The sequence below is a fragment of the Chionomys nivalis genome, chromosome 4, assembly GCF_950005125.1.
Source record: "Chionomys nivalis chromosome 4, mChiNiv1.1, whole genome shotgun sequence".
Classification (NCBI taxonomy): domain Eukaryota; kingdom Metazoa; phylum Chordata; class Mammalia; order Rodentia; family Cricetidae; genus Chionomys; species Chionomys nivalis.
Window position 1 is genome coordinate 9,918,864 of NC_080089.1, and position 15,994 is coordinate 9,934,857.

General features: G+C 43.1%; 1 protein-coding gene and 1 non-coding gene across 2 annotated transcripts in view; one reads left to right on the forward strand and one right to left on the reverse strand.

The window, feature by feature from the left end:
• Arhgap42 (Rho GTPase activating protein 42) overlaps positions 1 to 15,994 on the reverse strand; it is a 220,821-nt gene that overhangs the window by 89,985 nt on the left and 114,842 nt on the right. The window contains exon 4 of the mRNA XM_057768277.1: positions 7,450 to 7,521. Coding sequence (XP_057624260.1) covers positions 7,450 to 7,521 — 72 coding nt within the window. The remainder of the gene's footprint in view (positions 1 to 7,449; positions 7,522 to 15,994) is intronic.
• Positions 229 to 330, forward strand: LOC130874066 (U6 spliceosomal RNA). Its single transcript, XR_009057106.1, has one exon. It is a non-coding gene; the product is annotated as a U6 spliceosomal RNA (small nuclear RNA).

Below are 15,994 nucleotides of genomic sequence, written 5' to 3' on the forward strand. Positions count from 1 at the left end.
ATAATGAAAACTTACATGACGTCAGCACTTGCCATCAACTCTAAGTAAAGGCAGTGGACATCTTGGTACTTACTATTTAGAAGGAGGTTAAAGTTCAGAAGACAATTGATGTCAAGTTATAGTTAGCTAGGGTTTGAGGTCAGTCTGTGTGACAACAGAGCACTGGTTTCTGTAACCTCACTCTACATATGAGCTCACTTATCATTCCATCCTTAACAGAAAAGAAGAGTGCTCACTTTGACAGCACACATACAAAAACTGGAACAATATAGAGATTAGCATGGGCCCTGGGCAAGGATGACATTGAAATTCATAGTTTTCCATATTTTTCCACTGGGGGACATAGTGTCATCAGGTCCTAGGCTGCTGACAAGGGCCATGTCTGGATCTCTGGACCTACTGTTCCTGTGTTCATGTAGATGTCTTGGGTCTCGGTTACTACCAAGGGTACTGAGGAGTCCTGGGATTGGAGCTGTCCCAAGTGGCTAACTAGGTGATCAAGGTCCATACCACCAAAAGGATTCTCCCAGTCTGGTTTGCCTGGCTTGTCACCAGGGCCATGGAGTCATGTCAGCTTGATCTGCAATCAGGGGCCATGTGTGGGTCTTACTGTATAGCCAGAGACTGTGTTGATATCTACAGTGCCTGCTACCATCGGGGGTTGTGAGGATGCCTGGGGTTGGGGCCCCTGCATGGGATAGGGAGTGTGGTTTGTGTACAAGAGGCATCCTGCCTGCAGCTGGAGTGATGCCAATTTGAGAAGCCTGTGCTGCCATCCGAGGCCTTGATGACATCAGAACCCAGGTGCTGATGAGGATCATGTATGGGTCTGTAGCCAGGGTCTATGTTGATGTCCATGGCCCATGGTGTCACCAAAGGCACATGGATGCCCAGGGTCTAAGCCACAACCTGTGGCCATGTTGGTGCCCGAGGGCTGTACAAACCAGCTCAGCTGCCACCCGGACCCACATTCTGGCTCTCCAATTGGCCCACTCTAACATCTACTACATCTGAGACCTGCTAGAGCGTGTGAAGGAACTGGTTCTGCGGAATGACAGTCGCAAGATCTCCGTGACTGGGACAACAGCTGAATGTATGAGAGGAGTTTCGGTGAGGACCAGTGATGATGGGTGCCAGAGGCCTTGACCCAGACCAGTGACTCATTGTAATTAACACTTTGTGGGTGGGGCTGATTGTACAAAAGGGTGTATTATGTGACACATCGCAGCACACAATGCCACTAGGACGAAAAGGTGTTGAACAAACAGAAGAGCGAGGTGGGTTTTTTTTTTTTGTTTGTTTTGTTTTGAATTGATTTGAGCGGGGCTTTAGGGAAGCATGCTGCAGGGGTAAGGGGAGGATATGGAGAGACTAGGAGGTGAGCAGGATTGGGGTCCATGATGTAAAATTGCAAAGAATCCAATAAAGAATTATGTTAAAAAAATAAATATTTTTATGTGCCAAATATAGTGGTATTATTGAACAGTCATGTGCTTTTCCTCATCTTTGCTTGAAATCTGACACCACCTCAGCCCATTTGCCTAATGTCGCCACTCTTCAGTTGTCTTGCCCTGAAAAGTCTAACCGTTTTCTGTCTATGATGCCGACGATGAGGAGTGGTGAGCTTACACGCAAAGTGGCTGGAGAGTGCTGAACTGATTACGGCTAAGGGTGACAACGGTCATTGTTAAAACTATAAGCAGACACTCGGAGTGTGCCCGACTGACAAAGATGCAACAGGAGGAGCTGCAGAGATGACGCAATGGTCAAGGTTTACTGTCCTCGCAGAGATCATGCCAGGTGGCTCACAACCATCTCTAACTCCTTCTCCCAGGGAGAAGAGTGCCTCTTCTGTCCTCTGTGCATGCCCGCACCTACATGCACACACTCACATTCAGACCCACACTTGTGCATATAATTAGAAACAAAATAAATTTTTTTAAAAAATTGTAAGGAGAATTGTAGGTACATTCAATACGCTATTAAATGGCTTATTATCTGACTAAAGAATTCAACCACGATGTTGTTGCTGGAGGAGTCTCCACTGGGCAGCCATAACCAGCACATGAGAAACCATCCCAGACCAGGATCTATGGGTCCGTGGACTAAAAGAAAAATGTAAGAGATGATCTGCAGAACCCACACTCTGACTCCTAAGCCCTCTCCTTCCAGACTACTCTCCTCCTGTGTTCCAGACTGTCCCTTACACCACACAAACAACTCAAATGACGAGCGAAAGCTTCATCATTCAGAACATCTACAGTTCTCCACGATGATCTCAGCTCACTTACATGTACAAGACAATAGGGCAGTTCACAGTCATGCTCTCAGAGAGGGCCTCTGTGGCTGTAACTGAGTTCCTCCTGGGTTTCTCTTCTCAGTACTACAAAGTGAAATAACATGTGCAAGGCACATTCAAAAGTAACAAGCAGATGTTGAGAAGCAGAAGTACACCCTGCTACAGGCAGAACAAAGAGATGTCTGTGTCCTCTCACAGCCTTCAACATGAAACCAATGTGAAGGAGTGGATTTAAGCTTTTTAGTGTCTTCTGCTGCAGTTTGTGTCTGTATTAAAATCAAAGAGTGCTCATGGGACTTCCATCAAAATTTATCAAAATGCAAACCAATGTCTTAAAAAGCATTTCTCACAGAAATGAAATTAGCTTCCAACTTTCATGCCCAGTATTTCTCAACTTGCTTTTATCTGATGTGGGATTCCCCTCTGTGTGATGTGATTACCATAGATTAATAAAGAATTGCTTTGAGTATAGAGAAGAGCAGGGAAGAACAAAGCTAGGTAGGGAAAACTAAGCTGAGGAGCCGGGCGATGGTGGCGCATGCCTTTAATCCCAGCACTTGGGAGGCAGAGGCAGGCGGATCTTTGTGAGTTCGAGACCAGCCTGGTCTACAGAGCTAGTTCCAGGACAGGCTCCAAAGCCACAGAGAAACCCTGTCTCAAAAAAACAAAAAAAAACAAAAAAACAAAAAAGAAGAAGAAGAAGAAGAAGAAGAAGAGGAGGAGGAGGAGGAGGAGGAGGAGGAGGAGGAGGAGGAGGAGGAGGAGGAGGAGAAGAAGAAGAAGAAGAAGAAGAAGAAGAAGAAGAAGAAGAAGAAGAAGAAGAAGAAGAAGAAGAAGAAGAAGAAGAAGAAGAAAAGAAGAAGAAAACTAAGCTGAATGTTGGGAGAAAGAAGGCAGAGTCAGGGAGAAGCCATGGAGCCGCTGCTGGAGACAGATGTGCGGAAATTTTGCTGGTAGGCCACAACCTTGTAGTGATGCACAGATTAAGGGAGATGGGTTAAACTAAGATATAAGAGTTAGCCAATAAGAAGCTAGAGCTAATGGGGCAAGCAGTGATTTAATTAATACAGTTTCTGTGTAGTTATTTCATAGCTGCTGGGTGGCTCATTCCAATAGTATTCAATGTGTTCTGGGAATTCCAGAGACTGGCCCAACAGTATTCAGCACCTACTGTGTGCTGGGAATCCCAGAGACTGGCCCAACAGTATTCAGCACCTACTGTGTGCTGGAATTCCAGAGTCTGGTCCAACAGTATTCAGTACCCACTGTATGCTGGGAATCCCAGAGACTGGCCCAACTGTATTTAGTACCCACTGTGTGCTGGGAATCCCAGAGACTGGCCCAACTGTATTTAGTACCCACTGTGTGCTGGGAATACCAGAGACTGGCCCAACAGTATTCAGCACCTACTGTGTGCTGGGAATCCCAGAGACTGGCAAGGGAATCATATTATCTGGTCAGACTGGACATGAGTAGGTTTGGCCACACCTAAGATGTTTTTGTAATTAGGATGTATTTGGCATAGTCATCTTTTGCTAATAGTAATGAAAACTGAATATCTCTCAAAGGAATTTTCTGAAGAGCAGTGTGGGAGCCTGGAAGAGTCAAAACACTGCTGGTGTGGGGAATAAAATTCTTATCTTCACTGCACCAACATGGAGGTGCTCCATGAAATGAGCCCTGGGCCTCCTTAAAGTTACTTCCATTTCTAAAATGTGTGACAACTGTAGCTATCCATTCTGTTTTTCTGAACTGTATTGCTAAGAACTCAGATGCATCCAGATGCTACGGCAGTCGCCTCTTACGCCAGCCCTCGGAGGCTGAAGCAGGGGGCTTTCAGAGTTCATGGTCAGCCTGGAACCAGAAACAGGTAATAGCAAGAGGCTGTTGAAAAAGAAAAAAGAGGAAGTCGCCAGATCGTCTACCCTCACAGTCAGGATCTGCTCAGGAAGAGGATTAAGGGACGCTATGGTGTTCATTGCCTCTGCTTCCTCTGGGAGCAAGGGGGCGATTTTCAGTACTGTCAAGGACATACAACACAAGTCATTTCGTTCCTCAAATGCTACCAACGCCTGTGACTCAGCTTGCTCCATAAGAACACTACTCTGGATACATCTACACGCTGGTAACTGTCACTCATAATAATTGTTTTAGTTCATGCTTGCAGAATTTAAACTAACAATGTCGTGAGATAAATTAAACCAAACATTCAGTCCGGTCCACTGACATGTGTAAGAGGCCTGGCCTACAGTAGAACTCAATGCTTCGAATACTATCAGACCAGGAACCTTCCAATAAATACATCCATGACAACTGTTTATAGATAAGGCTTCTAATTTCCAGCTACTCAGAAAAGCAGGGCCCAGCTCCCGTCCCTTAGTTCAATCACCCAGCGTTAATCTCCTCAAATGCCTCTCTCCAGCCCGGGCTGTCTCCTTCCCACAACTAAGAGCCCCATTTTCCACAGTGGAGGATCAGGTGTCTCAAAGCTCCACAGAGCACATGACAGAATAAAAGTCTGTGGTCGGGGCTCTGATCCACTTCAGCTGGACAGTGTCATCTGACTGTGAGGCCAAAGATGCCTGATTCAGCGTTTTCCACTCCTCTTGAGGGGAGGGTGGAGGAGAGTTAGCTGACTGCTGTGTAAGAGGCAAGGTTCATCCATATTATGGTCTTCCTATTCCTGCTGGTTGATTGACCCCAAATGCTTGTGAGAAATTCCACTGGACGGATTGAAAAGTTTCAGGGTCCTCTGGACAATTAGATTTACATGCCAAGTGAGAAGTCCTCAAATAAACAGGCAGAGACGCAACACGTGAGATAAATACCCCCACGTATGAGATAAATACCCCCAGTTATGCTTGCTTCACGTCCCCAGGAGAAAACTAACATACCATGCACACCAGCAATGGATTTTAATTCGCTTTCCCCTTTCTGAAGATCCCTTAGCAACTTAGAAGAAAAGAACCAGGCACATGAAACAGAATTAGGACGACAGACGACCAAGTATTCCCCCTCGCAACGTCATTGGCTGCACATTTGACATCCCAGCCAGTGGATGACGGCATAATATCATATACCCTCTTGTGTGTGCTCAGTTGTTCTATGCAGTGACTGAGAAGTTCGGAAAACAAAACTGTGTGTGTTACTGCCCCTGCTTCTGCAGCCTCAGCTAACGTTAGCCTTCCTGGGAGAAAGCAGCAACCCTCAACTGAAATGACTTCTTGCAAGCCGGTCTGGGTAAACCTGAAATATGTTAGACCAGGGAGGGGATGCTCGTGAGGCTCCGTCTCCAATCACAGGAACATCAGCACGGAAGTGGAGCCCTTGCAGGGAAACGGGTTTGCTTCAGGTCCACACCACTGATGTCCACTCAGAGAAACCTACACATCATCCTCCCCTTGTGGCTTTGGTGTCTGTTGTCCACCAAGATGTAAGGGACACAGGATAAGAATCACAACTCCCCCTTTCCAGCTGTGTTCCTTAATATTAGACTTCTCAGGAAGGCAAACCATGAGAATAGTAAATATTTTCTGAGTTAATTAACAGAAGGGCTTCTGATTTGCACTTTATGTGAAATCTGCTTTAAATGGACAGAGATGTGTGTGCAACACTCTAATTCAAGACAAACACTGGTGACTTATTATGGCACACCAGGCTTAGAACTACTCAGACCTAGGAAAAGGGGAAATATCATTTGAAGATGAGAAAAGAGCATCGGAAAGGCCTGAATGAGGAAGTCTGCTTCCTGGCGCTGCCATATGGTGGGAGTCATCACCAGGACTTCAAGGTGGAGGATAAGCAATATTCCAGGGAGAGGGAAAGGACTGAGCAAGAATATGGACACTCAGGTGCATTCAGAGGAAGGCAAGCTAACACCTGTTTCTGCAGTAAAATATAGCAGGGGGCCAACTTGTGTAAGATAGTATTAGGATTACATATTCTGTTAAAGCCACAACTGCTGGAGGTCTCCTGAGAGAAAGAATGGCATGATCCAGCAGGACAAGATTAAAATGGGGATGTGCAGATCAATGAGTAAGATATTACATTATTCCAGCCAAAAAGGATGGAGGAGAGGGGACCAAGAAAACCCACTGAAGAATAAACACCGCTGCTGGAATGGAGGAAGACGGTTGTCATTGATTGACTACATCAAAGCCCAACACAGAGAAGACCAGGGGTAAACGCAGGAGGGGGCAAGCTGAGAGTTCAGTGGGAGGGGAAGAGAGAATAATATCACTCACACACACACACACACACACACACACACACACACAAACACGTCTAAAGTTGTCTAAGAATAAAATTTACAAAAAAAGGGGCAGGGTGAAAGATAGTGGTTTCTGTGGTAAAAATCTCACATTTTAGGTATTTACATGTTGAGCAAGTAAGGAAAATGTAAGTCTAAGACAGTAGACTCCAGTGAGATGGCTCATCATGTAAAAACACCTGCTGGCAAGGCTGACTGCCTCAGTTCAATCCCCGGGACTCACAGTAGAAGAAGAAAAGCAACTCCAGCAAGATGTCCTCAGGTCTCTGCATGCTACGGTATGTGTGTGAGCAGACACAAATAAATAATAATGCATAAATATGCAAATATTAAAAAGTTAAAGAGAGTAGATTCAAGTCAATTTCAAAATTAGACTCGGAGAAAATTTGGCTGGCCCATAATCAATGATTACCAATGCAAAGGCTTTCTGTCAAATATATTTAAAGCTTTCCCCACAAAACCTTCATCATGGAAAAACATTTCAAAGAGAAATAAAAGTTCTTTTTAAGTCATTGATGGATTTTTCAGTACCTAGTAAATCTAATTTTTATTTTATTTCCAGTAAGGATATGCTTCTTTTAATTTTACAGACTCTCATTCTCATCCTGTCTTCCAAAGGTATATTCCCTACACTGCAGGACAGGAGAAACCCACATAGCACACAGCCGTACTCTATATTCAGGAGAAGAAATGAATATAATTTTTAAAAGAATTCCAGCACTGTAATAGCTCTTTAAAAAACATCAGTTAAAATGATGTCATTTTAAACACATAAAATATTCTAAAAGGTTATTCTAACTTCAAAATGTTACCATCTGATATTATACCGCCTTTAATCATCGGGAGAATGTCTGAAGCATAAGGGAAAAGCCACACTTACTTTAGCTGCGCCGATCTGTTCTTTTCGAAATTTCTCAAGGGGTGCAATTAATACATCATTAGCATTTTGAATCTGAAAATAAAAACGCACATATATTAAATTATGCACAATTTCATGCCAATAATATTGAAAACAGTCTCATACCTTCAAGTTATTGAATGCAGTTTTTATCCTCTGATCTGTTTCTATAAAAACATCTTACATTTTCTATTGTATTTTTTAACCTAATAATGAAGTGGTTTTTCTGTATGATTTCACTTGCTGTTAACAACAATGTGGGTAATATCAAAATAAGTACTTATTTTACTGAAACTCTAGATGGAATGTTTATATTTCTTCCAAGTTTTAACTAAGAAAACAGCATCTTGAGTATTAAATTAAATTTACAGATACTTTTAATTACATTGGTGTAATGTCACCAGTTTGAGCACCATCCTAAAACTGGCAGAGCTCTTCTGTTTGCCACTAGGCCATTAGAGTCCCATGGGCACGAAATAAAATAAGGCTTGAATTCTCTTACTTAATGAGTTTCCTTGTGCTTGGAATTTGCCTGAAGGCTCTCCTGTTATTTTCACCCTAACTAAAACAGTACTTGATTTCATTTCAACAAAGAGTGCTTAATCTCCATCTTCCAAGAGGGGAGTCATTTGAACTCGAAAACAGATAGCTTCTGCAAAGGTAGATGAGCAAAACTACTGCAAGGGCATGCAAGATGCGAGTGCCAGGAACTGAACTAACGGAGACAGAGACTCCTGAGCATGCTGAAACATACGTGCATGGATGACACATATGCACATGGCACGCATATGTGCATGCACACACACACACAGACACACATACCCCACAACTTTCAGAAAGCAAGAAAGAAGAGTCTAGTAACAAAATGAATGATCTGTTCTCCCACTGTGAAGAAGGAGGAGGAATAGAAGGAAAGAGGAGGTGAATGAGGAAGAATAAAAGGAAGGAAGGGGGCAGGGAGGGAGGGAAGGAGGGAGGGAGGGAGGAAGGAAGGAAGGAAGGAAGGAAGGAAGGAAGGAAGGAAGGAAGGAAGGAAGGAAGGAAGGAAGGAAGGAAGGAAACAAACATCTACTAAAATTCGCCCTGGAAGTGCAAATGTATCAGGTCACACAGTATAGAGTTCAGGTGGATCTAGATCCCATATCTGTGAATCATCTGATTTTATAAGACCTTGCAAGGGTATTTTAGGAAAAATACAAAAGCAGTCTTAATATTCTTGATAAATATTTGTGAGGGTTTAAAGTCTTAAAAAATCTAACTTGGTAATTTTGACATTAATAATCCTTACTTATTACATAAACCTTAGCTTTATCTTTATAGATATTGGCTCATAATTAACTTCAAAATATTTTAAGGGTGACTTCACTTATTTTCAGTAAAAGAGAAGCAAATCAGATAAAAGACTCCAACCCCATGCCCTGTGTGAACTCAGTCAGTTCTCAGCCTACACCCTGACACTATGCAATATTGAACAAGTTACTCAAACTCGGCCTAATGAAGATGATAACAGGATTTCCTTTTTTACCTTCTTCAAAGAAATTAAATCTTTATATTTATGCCTATAATGTTTATTAAGGTTTATAAAGCATTACTTCTTCCTAGTAAATCCACTCCGCCATTGTGATTTCTACAGAGTCCTATAACTGTGGGGTAAATGACTTTAAATCAAACAGTGAGTGAGTGGTTTGGGTCTGTGAAAGTTTACTTCTTTTTTGCCTTTTGCTGTTTGTGGTGATTCTGATAACCAGCAGCAGTGATTCCAGACACCATTCCGCAGCCAAGGCTGCTTCTGTTTGTGTGTGGTTAGGAAGGAAGAGCCTCTAGAAATACTGTTATTCCTTCCCTCCACACATACATAATCCAATTTTCTATAGCCCTTGAACGGTCAAGTGTCATCTACATGAGTGACTGCTCCTGTTTTTCACTACTGGGCAGTCGTCAGCCAAACAAGAGTCACTGAATGGAAGGAATCTTAAAGATTCCTTACATGTTTACTCCCCTCTCTCCCGCCACGAGCTGGTGGAAAACCAGTGCTATTGGTTCTAGCCACAGTTTAGCATTAACTGTACTGATTGCATGTCATTATCCTGTAACTTTCTAAATAATAACAAGATGTTACTACCTCAGACTTTCACAGACCCAAACCACTCACAGATCTGAAGCAATTCTATAAAGATGCTCTATAGGACAGTCAGAGTAGCTGCTTGGGAGGCTCTAACAGACGATGCCACTTAGAACAAGAAACATGAGTGTGTACACCTCACTGTAGAAGTACTGTCCAGTGACATTATGAATACAGCCAGCCATGCACAGAAGGTGGCTCATGCAGACACACTGCTGAGAGGACGCAGCACAATGAATGCTGAAGACATCTACAGTCTCCCCAACAATAGTGGACTCTTTTCCCAGTGGTATTTACAACTGGGACGGACCACACCAGAGCTCCCATTTGGGATGACAAACCAGCATCCTTCTTCTGCCTTGTTCCAAATCCTTCCCAGTTTTTCCTCCTCAGCATCTTTCACGAAAAGTGCTGGTAAGGTGTGAGTGTCTACACTAAGGCTTACCCCTAGGGCATCCACTAATTTTATTTTTTCTTTTCCGTTTTTCTTTGCCTTTTGTTGCTGTTGCTTGTTTGTTGTTTTTCAAGACAGGGTTTCTCTGTGTAACAGCCCTAGCTGTCCTGGAACTCTGTAGACTAGACTGGCCATGAACTCACAGAGATCCACCTGCCTAGGATTAAAGAAAAGCACCACCCAGCTAAACTCAACTTTCTACAGTTAAAAACTGAAACCCTTTCCCAGGGCACCAACTAAATCTATTGTACTTCTAAACCATAACTAAAAGATAAAAATTCATTCACAGTATGGAAGAAAAGCATATGGACAGGACTTACCTATAGTAAGTGATCAGATCTCAAAAATGAAATGCATTTTAGGTTGGCCTCGAACTCACAGAGATCCAATTGCCTCTGTCTCCCAAGTGCTGGGATTAAAGGCGTGCGCCACCACCTCCAGCTATTTTATGTCTTCTAATGTCAGCAAATGACAATGAAAACACCTATCTATATCTTTCAAAAGAAAAGCTATGCAAGCTGTCTGGGTAGCACAGCCAGCCAATTAATTCCTACTTCAGTGAAACTTGTTACTTCAGTACTTGAATATTGACTCTCCAGTTCAGGCCAGTGTTCCACTGACTCCCGACATCCTGTTCAGCATCAACTCTGACTTAAATTAATAATGTTTTTCATTTAAATCTATTTTTGCTAGTAACAATACTCATTTCCTGTAAGAATATATTGGGAAAAGAAATTAATGCTTGGAGAACCATGTCCATAAATCCACCCTTTCTCAAAAGATGGGCAAGGTCACACTCAGACTTTAGCTCCAGGTCCTATGTGAACTTTGTTCTCAGCCTACACCTTGAAGCTGTGCAACATCGAACACGTTACTCAAAGCAGGCTAATGAAGATGACGACAGGACTTTATTTCATAGCTTATTTACAGAAATTCAATGTTACATAAGTGTCTATCATAAGTTTGTTAAGATTTATGAAGCATTAACTGCTTCCCAGTAAATCCACTTTGGCATGCTGATCAAATGGGGTGTATTTACACCCATGCCACTTCTTAAAAGTATAGAAGATTCTGGCAATGTGATTCAAATGGAAAAGGGGCCTCTCACTAGCACATCTTTAATGGCAGGCTTCATGACTGCACAAGAACAGTCGCCAGGGACAAATGGCTGCAAGCTCTGCTTCTAGGGTGTACGACTTCTCCTAAAGAACATGAGTCTAATTGTAGCTTGCTCCTCCTCAGTAAAATCATCTGTCCTCATATGGTAAAGAAAGAAAAGAATCATTCAACCATAAAAGAATCAACAGAAGAAAGTAGATCACAGATGTTCGAATATTCTGATTTGATTATCTTAACTCTAGGCTATACCAGATGAAATGCTATGAGTGTTGAGATATTTCAACCCCAAAGTACTTCTTTGAACTGATGCTGCTGTTTTCCGGTGAGTTCAATCCCGAGGGGGAGGTTAACAACAGAATACAAATGAGTCAGATGCAGCATTGCGTGTCCATAGTCCCAGCACTCAGGAGGTTCAGACAAGAGCATGACGGTGAGGCTAGCGTGGGCAGCATGAGAGCCAGTGCCAGAGCAAATGGGCCCTTAAAGCCCGGAAGCACTGGGGAAACTCTTGTTCCACGAACCTGTAACTCCAGTACCTACAGCTGCAAAATGGCGGGGGGGGGGGGGGGGGGGGGTCCTCTCCTACCCTGGATCTGCTTTGTCATTGGACTGGTGACTGTCTCCTAGTGTATAAATGGAAAACAATGGTACTTTAAAGGAATCCGAGAAAAAAGAAAGCTGGGTTGCTTTCCAGCTAGAAATAACAAGACACACGAGAGTTGAAATTCGAATTGGCGCCATAAAGCCTACTGACAATAATTAGTCCGACCATCTGTAACTGTGTCTACTTTGATACTTTCCTCCAATTTTGAACAGAGTATGCACTTCGGATTTTCACAGACTTTAAAAAGATGGTATGAACTCAAAGGCCATCCCAAAGGGGCTTCGTGCACACCACTCAGAACCCAAGTTCTCAAGGCAGAGAGATAAGAAATGTTGTGATCTCTGTGATTCTTCTCAGCAGACTGAATGGGCCCTCCTGCCCTGTTCAGGAAAAGGGCTCTTTGTAGCTATTGGTAAGGTGACTCTATTCAGTACTTGACATTCCGGGACCTATTGGGCCTGCATGCCTCTGGTGGCGCCACTATTAGATTCCAGTGTTGTTGCTTGCTTATTAACACTACATGAGGTGGCCAATCATAATCCCTAACAGTCAGCCTGGGTATATCAACACCCCAGGCTCCTAAAAGACGGATCTCCACCCATCTCCGGACCTCAAAACCCAGAAGCACAATGTACCCTGAGATGCGCTCATTGTAGCCTTCAGCATATTTCTCTGTGTTTGTGTGTATGTGTTTGTGGTGTGTGTGTGTGTTTCGTTCACTAACTTAGTTCAAAGAAAATGGCTTTATATATGAGGACAGGAGGAGAGAGTTTCAACAAATAAGTGAACTTATATAATTCAGTATATTCACAAACCTTTAGCCAGCAGCTGTGCACCTGAATGCTATTTCTCCTGGTAATTTGCTGTGCCCTTCCTTCTAGCCATCACAAAGAATGCCCTTGGCATAAAATTGCTCGTTTGATTGAAGCTGCTAAGTTATTATTTTAAATAAGTTTCTGACAGCCTCCACAAGCAAGTAGGAAGAAAGAAAATTGACCAATTAAACCCCAGAGTCATAGTGTTGCGGCAGCAATTACATCCTAGTAGTTAGGAGTTAGCATATTTTAATCACAGCTGTATAATATTTGGGTCATTCAAATGGCTTAAACCTCAAGAAAGATGAACACAATCCTACTGCTTGGGAGATTCCTTAGCTATTTATTGCAGTCTGAGGGATGCAGGATGTCAGTGTAGAGATGTGCACCAAGAACATGGGAATCAGCAGGACAGAGCTGCATGTAGAGGAAACAGAAACTACCTGCCAAGGGAGAGAGCAGGAAGTTCTGGGAGCTCTGTCAGGCTGGGATGTGCTAGGACAAACTCCCGTGCTCAACCTTTGCGCATGCGCTACACTGTGGCACTCAGCAAGGGCTGCACTGTGGCAACCAGCAAGGGCTACACGTCATGCTTATCACATGCATGTAGGTATTATACATGTGTGCCTCTGTGGCAAGGCTTAACTTTATTTAGCACACTTCTACCTGGAGCCAAATAAGCATTTCTTGAGAAAATAACCAATCTTAGGATGGGAAACAATATGTTGATAGGACAGTTCCAGAGCATCCGGCCGGAAAGCCTAAAGGGAACAACTGAACAAGCTGGCCTCTCCAGGAAAACTGCAACAGTATTCTAGAGTCTCTAGGCAGCAGCATCCTGAGCTTTCTATGGGATGAGAGGTACAACTATTATCCCCATCTCACATGTAAGAGTGCTGAAAACCAAAGAAATAAAATAATTTACCTAAGGTCACCAATACCCCCTAAGCAGCGAAGCCAGAGTTTGAAGTCAGTCTGAGTCAGCCTCTAAACTGCTAACTATCCTAGCAATGTACATTAGAACACTTCTTGGAATAAAGAATTTGCTACAGGGCCAAAAACAAATTCTGCTCCCCAATGTCATTACATGAAGGCTCAGTATACCCCAAACCATAATATTTAATAATAGTAACAATTAAAAAACAAAAGAGCCATGGAACTTGATTGGTGAGCTTACATATTGCTGTCAGAATTTTTCAACTTTGAAATACATGGTTTATCCCCAGTCATAAATCATTTTGAAAGTTATGTCCTGCTGAATGTATTCCAAACTACAGGTTCATGCGGTGCTGAATCCGTGTTTATATATATGAAAAAAAGTCAAGCTGAGTGGAATAATAATGATTTTCTTGGCTTATGGAGCAGTTGCAATAAAATATCAGTGGGGTAAGAATCTGCATGGCTCCAGGGAGGTTAAGGAAACCTCTAGACAGTGATTCATCTCAAGGAGAAGTATTTCCCATAGGCAACTGTACCAATTAAAGTTTGGAAAATTAGGGAATAAGGGGGTACCCATTAAAAACAACCATAAGAATACAGCCCATTCTTGGTTCAGTCTCCCTGAAAGAACACTTCCATGGGATATTTATGTCACACGCTCTCTTGATGTAAACACAGGAAACTTCATAATTAGAACTTTATAGTTAAAGACTACAGCACAGGACATCACAGCAGAGGCCAAGAGCAAGCGCCCAAGCACACGTGCATGCGCAGAGCATGGCTGTGCTATAAACTACCCCTGCAGTGTCTGCTTTGAGGCATTTTACACATCTATTGAAGCCATGGGGAAGAGAAAATAATCTTTCTAAATAAATAATTCCTTAATTAAATCAGCAAACCGATTGAATTTCTGTGTTGTTAAAAAATAAAAACAGGGAAAAGTCAACAAACGAGTCCGTCTCTCTAATAGAGAGGGGCAGAAATCCCTGAGCAACAGGAGTTACCCAAGCCCAGCAAATCTGCAAACGATAGGATTTATCTTGCAGGATTTTTTTTCTTTCAACTTTCCCAGGCATTTGAGCCCAGGCTCTCAGTCATGGCTAAGGATTACCTCATAAATAAGTTCCATGTGTTGTAACCCTTGTCCCTGGTCTTCTTAAAATCCAGATCTACCCATAAACTACCTGCCAGTTTTCCACACTCGACAGCTGTCCAAATCCCTTTTTTGACCAATTCAATGAGAAAATTCCTTCAGCCCCTTCTGCATGAGAAGTCTAAGTGATTCGCCAATACAACACAGAGCCTCTTCACAAGAATGGCAGGCAACAGAGAAACAACACTCCGTTTCCTTATCTGCAGACCCCAAGAGAAAACACAGCCAGTTACTAACATATCATTAACTTCTCATCCCTTTTGGTCTTAACCTCCAGTCTGAATCACTTTCAGATCAGCACTAGTTAAACTGATGCTCAAGGTTCCCCTCCAGGAGCCAGGCAGTGATGGTGCATGCCTTTAACTGCAGAAGGCAGAGGCAGGTGGATCTCTGTGAGTTCGAGTTCAGTCTGGACTACAGAGTGAGTTCTGGGACAGGCAAGGCCACACAGACAACACCTGTCTTGAAAACAACAACAACTTCAGACACCACCTAGTGAAGGATACCAGAACCAATAACCTGTCCAGACACCCAAGCCTATTGCCTCTCCTTCCAACACATCTCCTTTGGCACACATGCATCTTATTACATGTCTGTGGGATTGCATGCATCCTATTACATGTCTGTGGGATTGCATGCATCTCATTACATGTCTGTGGGATTACATGCACCCCGTTATATGATGTCTGTGGGATTGAAGCAGCATCCTTCTGCATCTCCACTATGAACTTTCACACACACCTCCTCCGCCTGTACTTGATTTCCCACAGAGATCACAGTGGTATCTAAACAAGAAGAATGGTTGGTTCTCAGCTTTGATCAACTCTTAGGTCAACATCCAAAGGTCCTCAGTGAAGGAGCTGGTCCTAGGCCTCGTAACTTCCCCATCTTCTGACACACTGAATGAAAGTCATCTCACATCCAAAGTAGAACGGACACATGACCCATAGGGCCTAGTTCACAGTGACCTTTCCTTCCCAGGTCCGCGTGCCCCATTCCCATCTACCTGATCTACCCTTAATGTTTCTGGTTTAAGTCTTCAGGGATTGCCAGATGATACGAACCAGCTCACTGCTCTGGAAGACGGCTATGAACCTGTCAATTCTCCAGTCACACATGCGTGCTTCCCACTTTCTTTCTTAAGCAGTAGACAGGGAATGTAGTTATTTTGAGACATGATCTCATGGAGTGGGGAGCCCATGGTGCCCTTCACCTAGCTCAGTAACCAAGACTAACTTTGAACTTCGGATTTCCCTTCCTTTCCTGGGTTAAAATTGTTGGCTTTTGTCACCACACCTGGCTTATCCAGAGTTTGGAACTG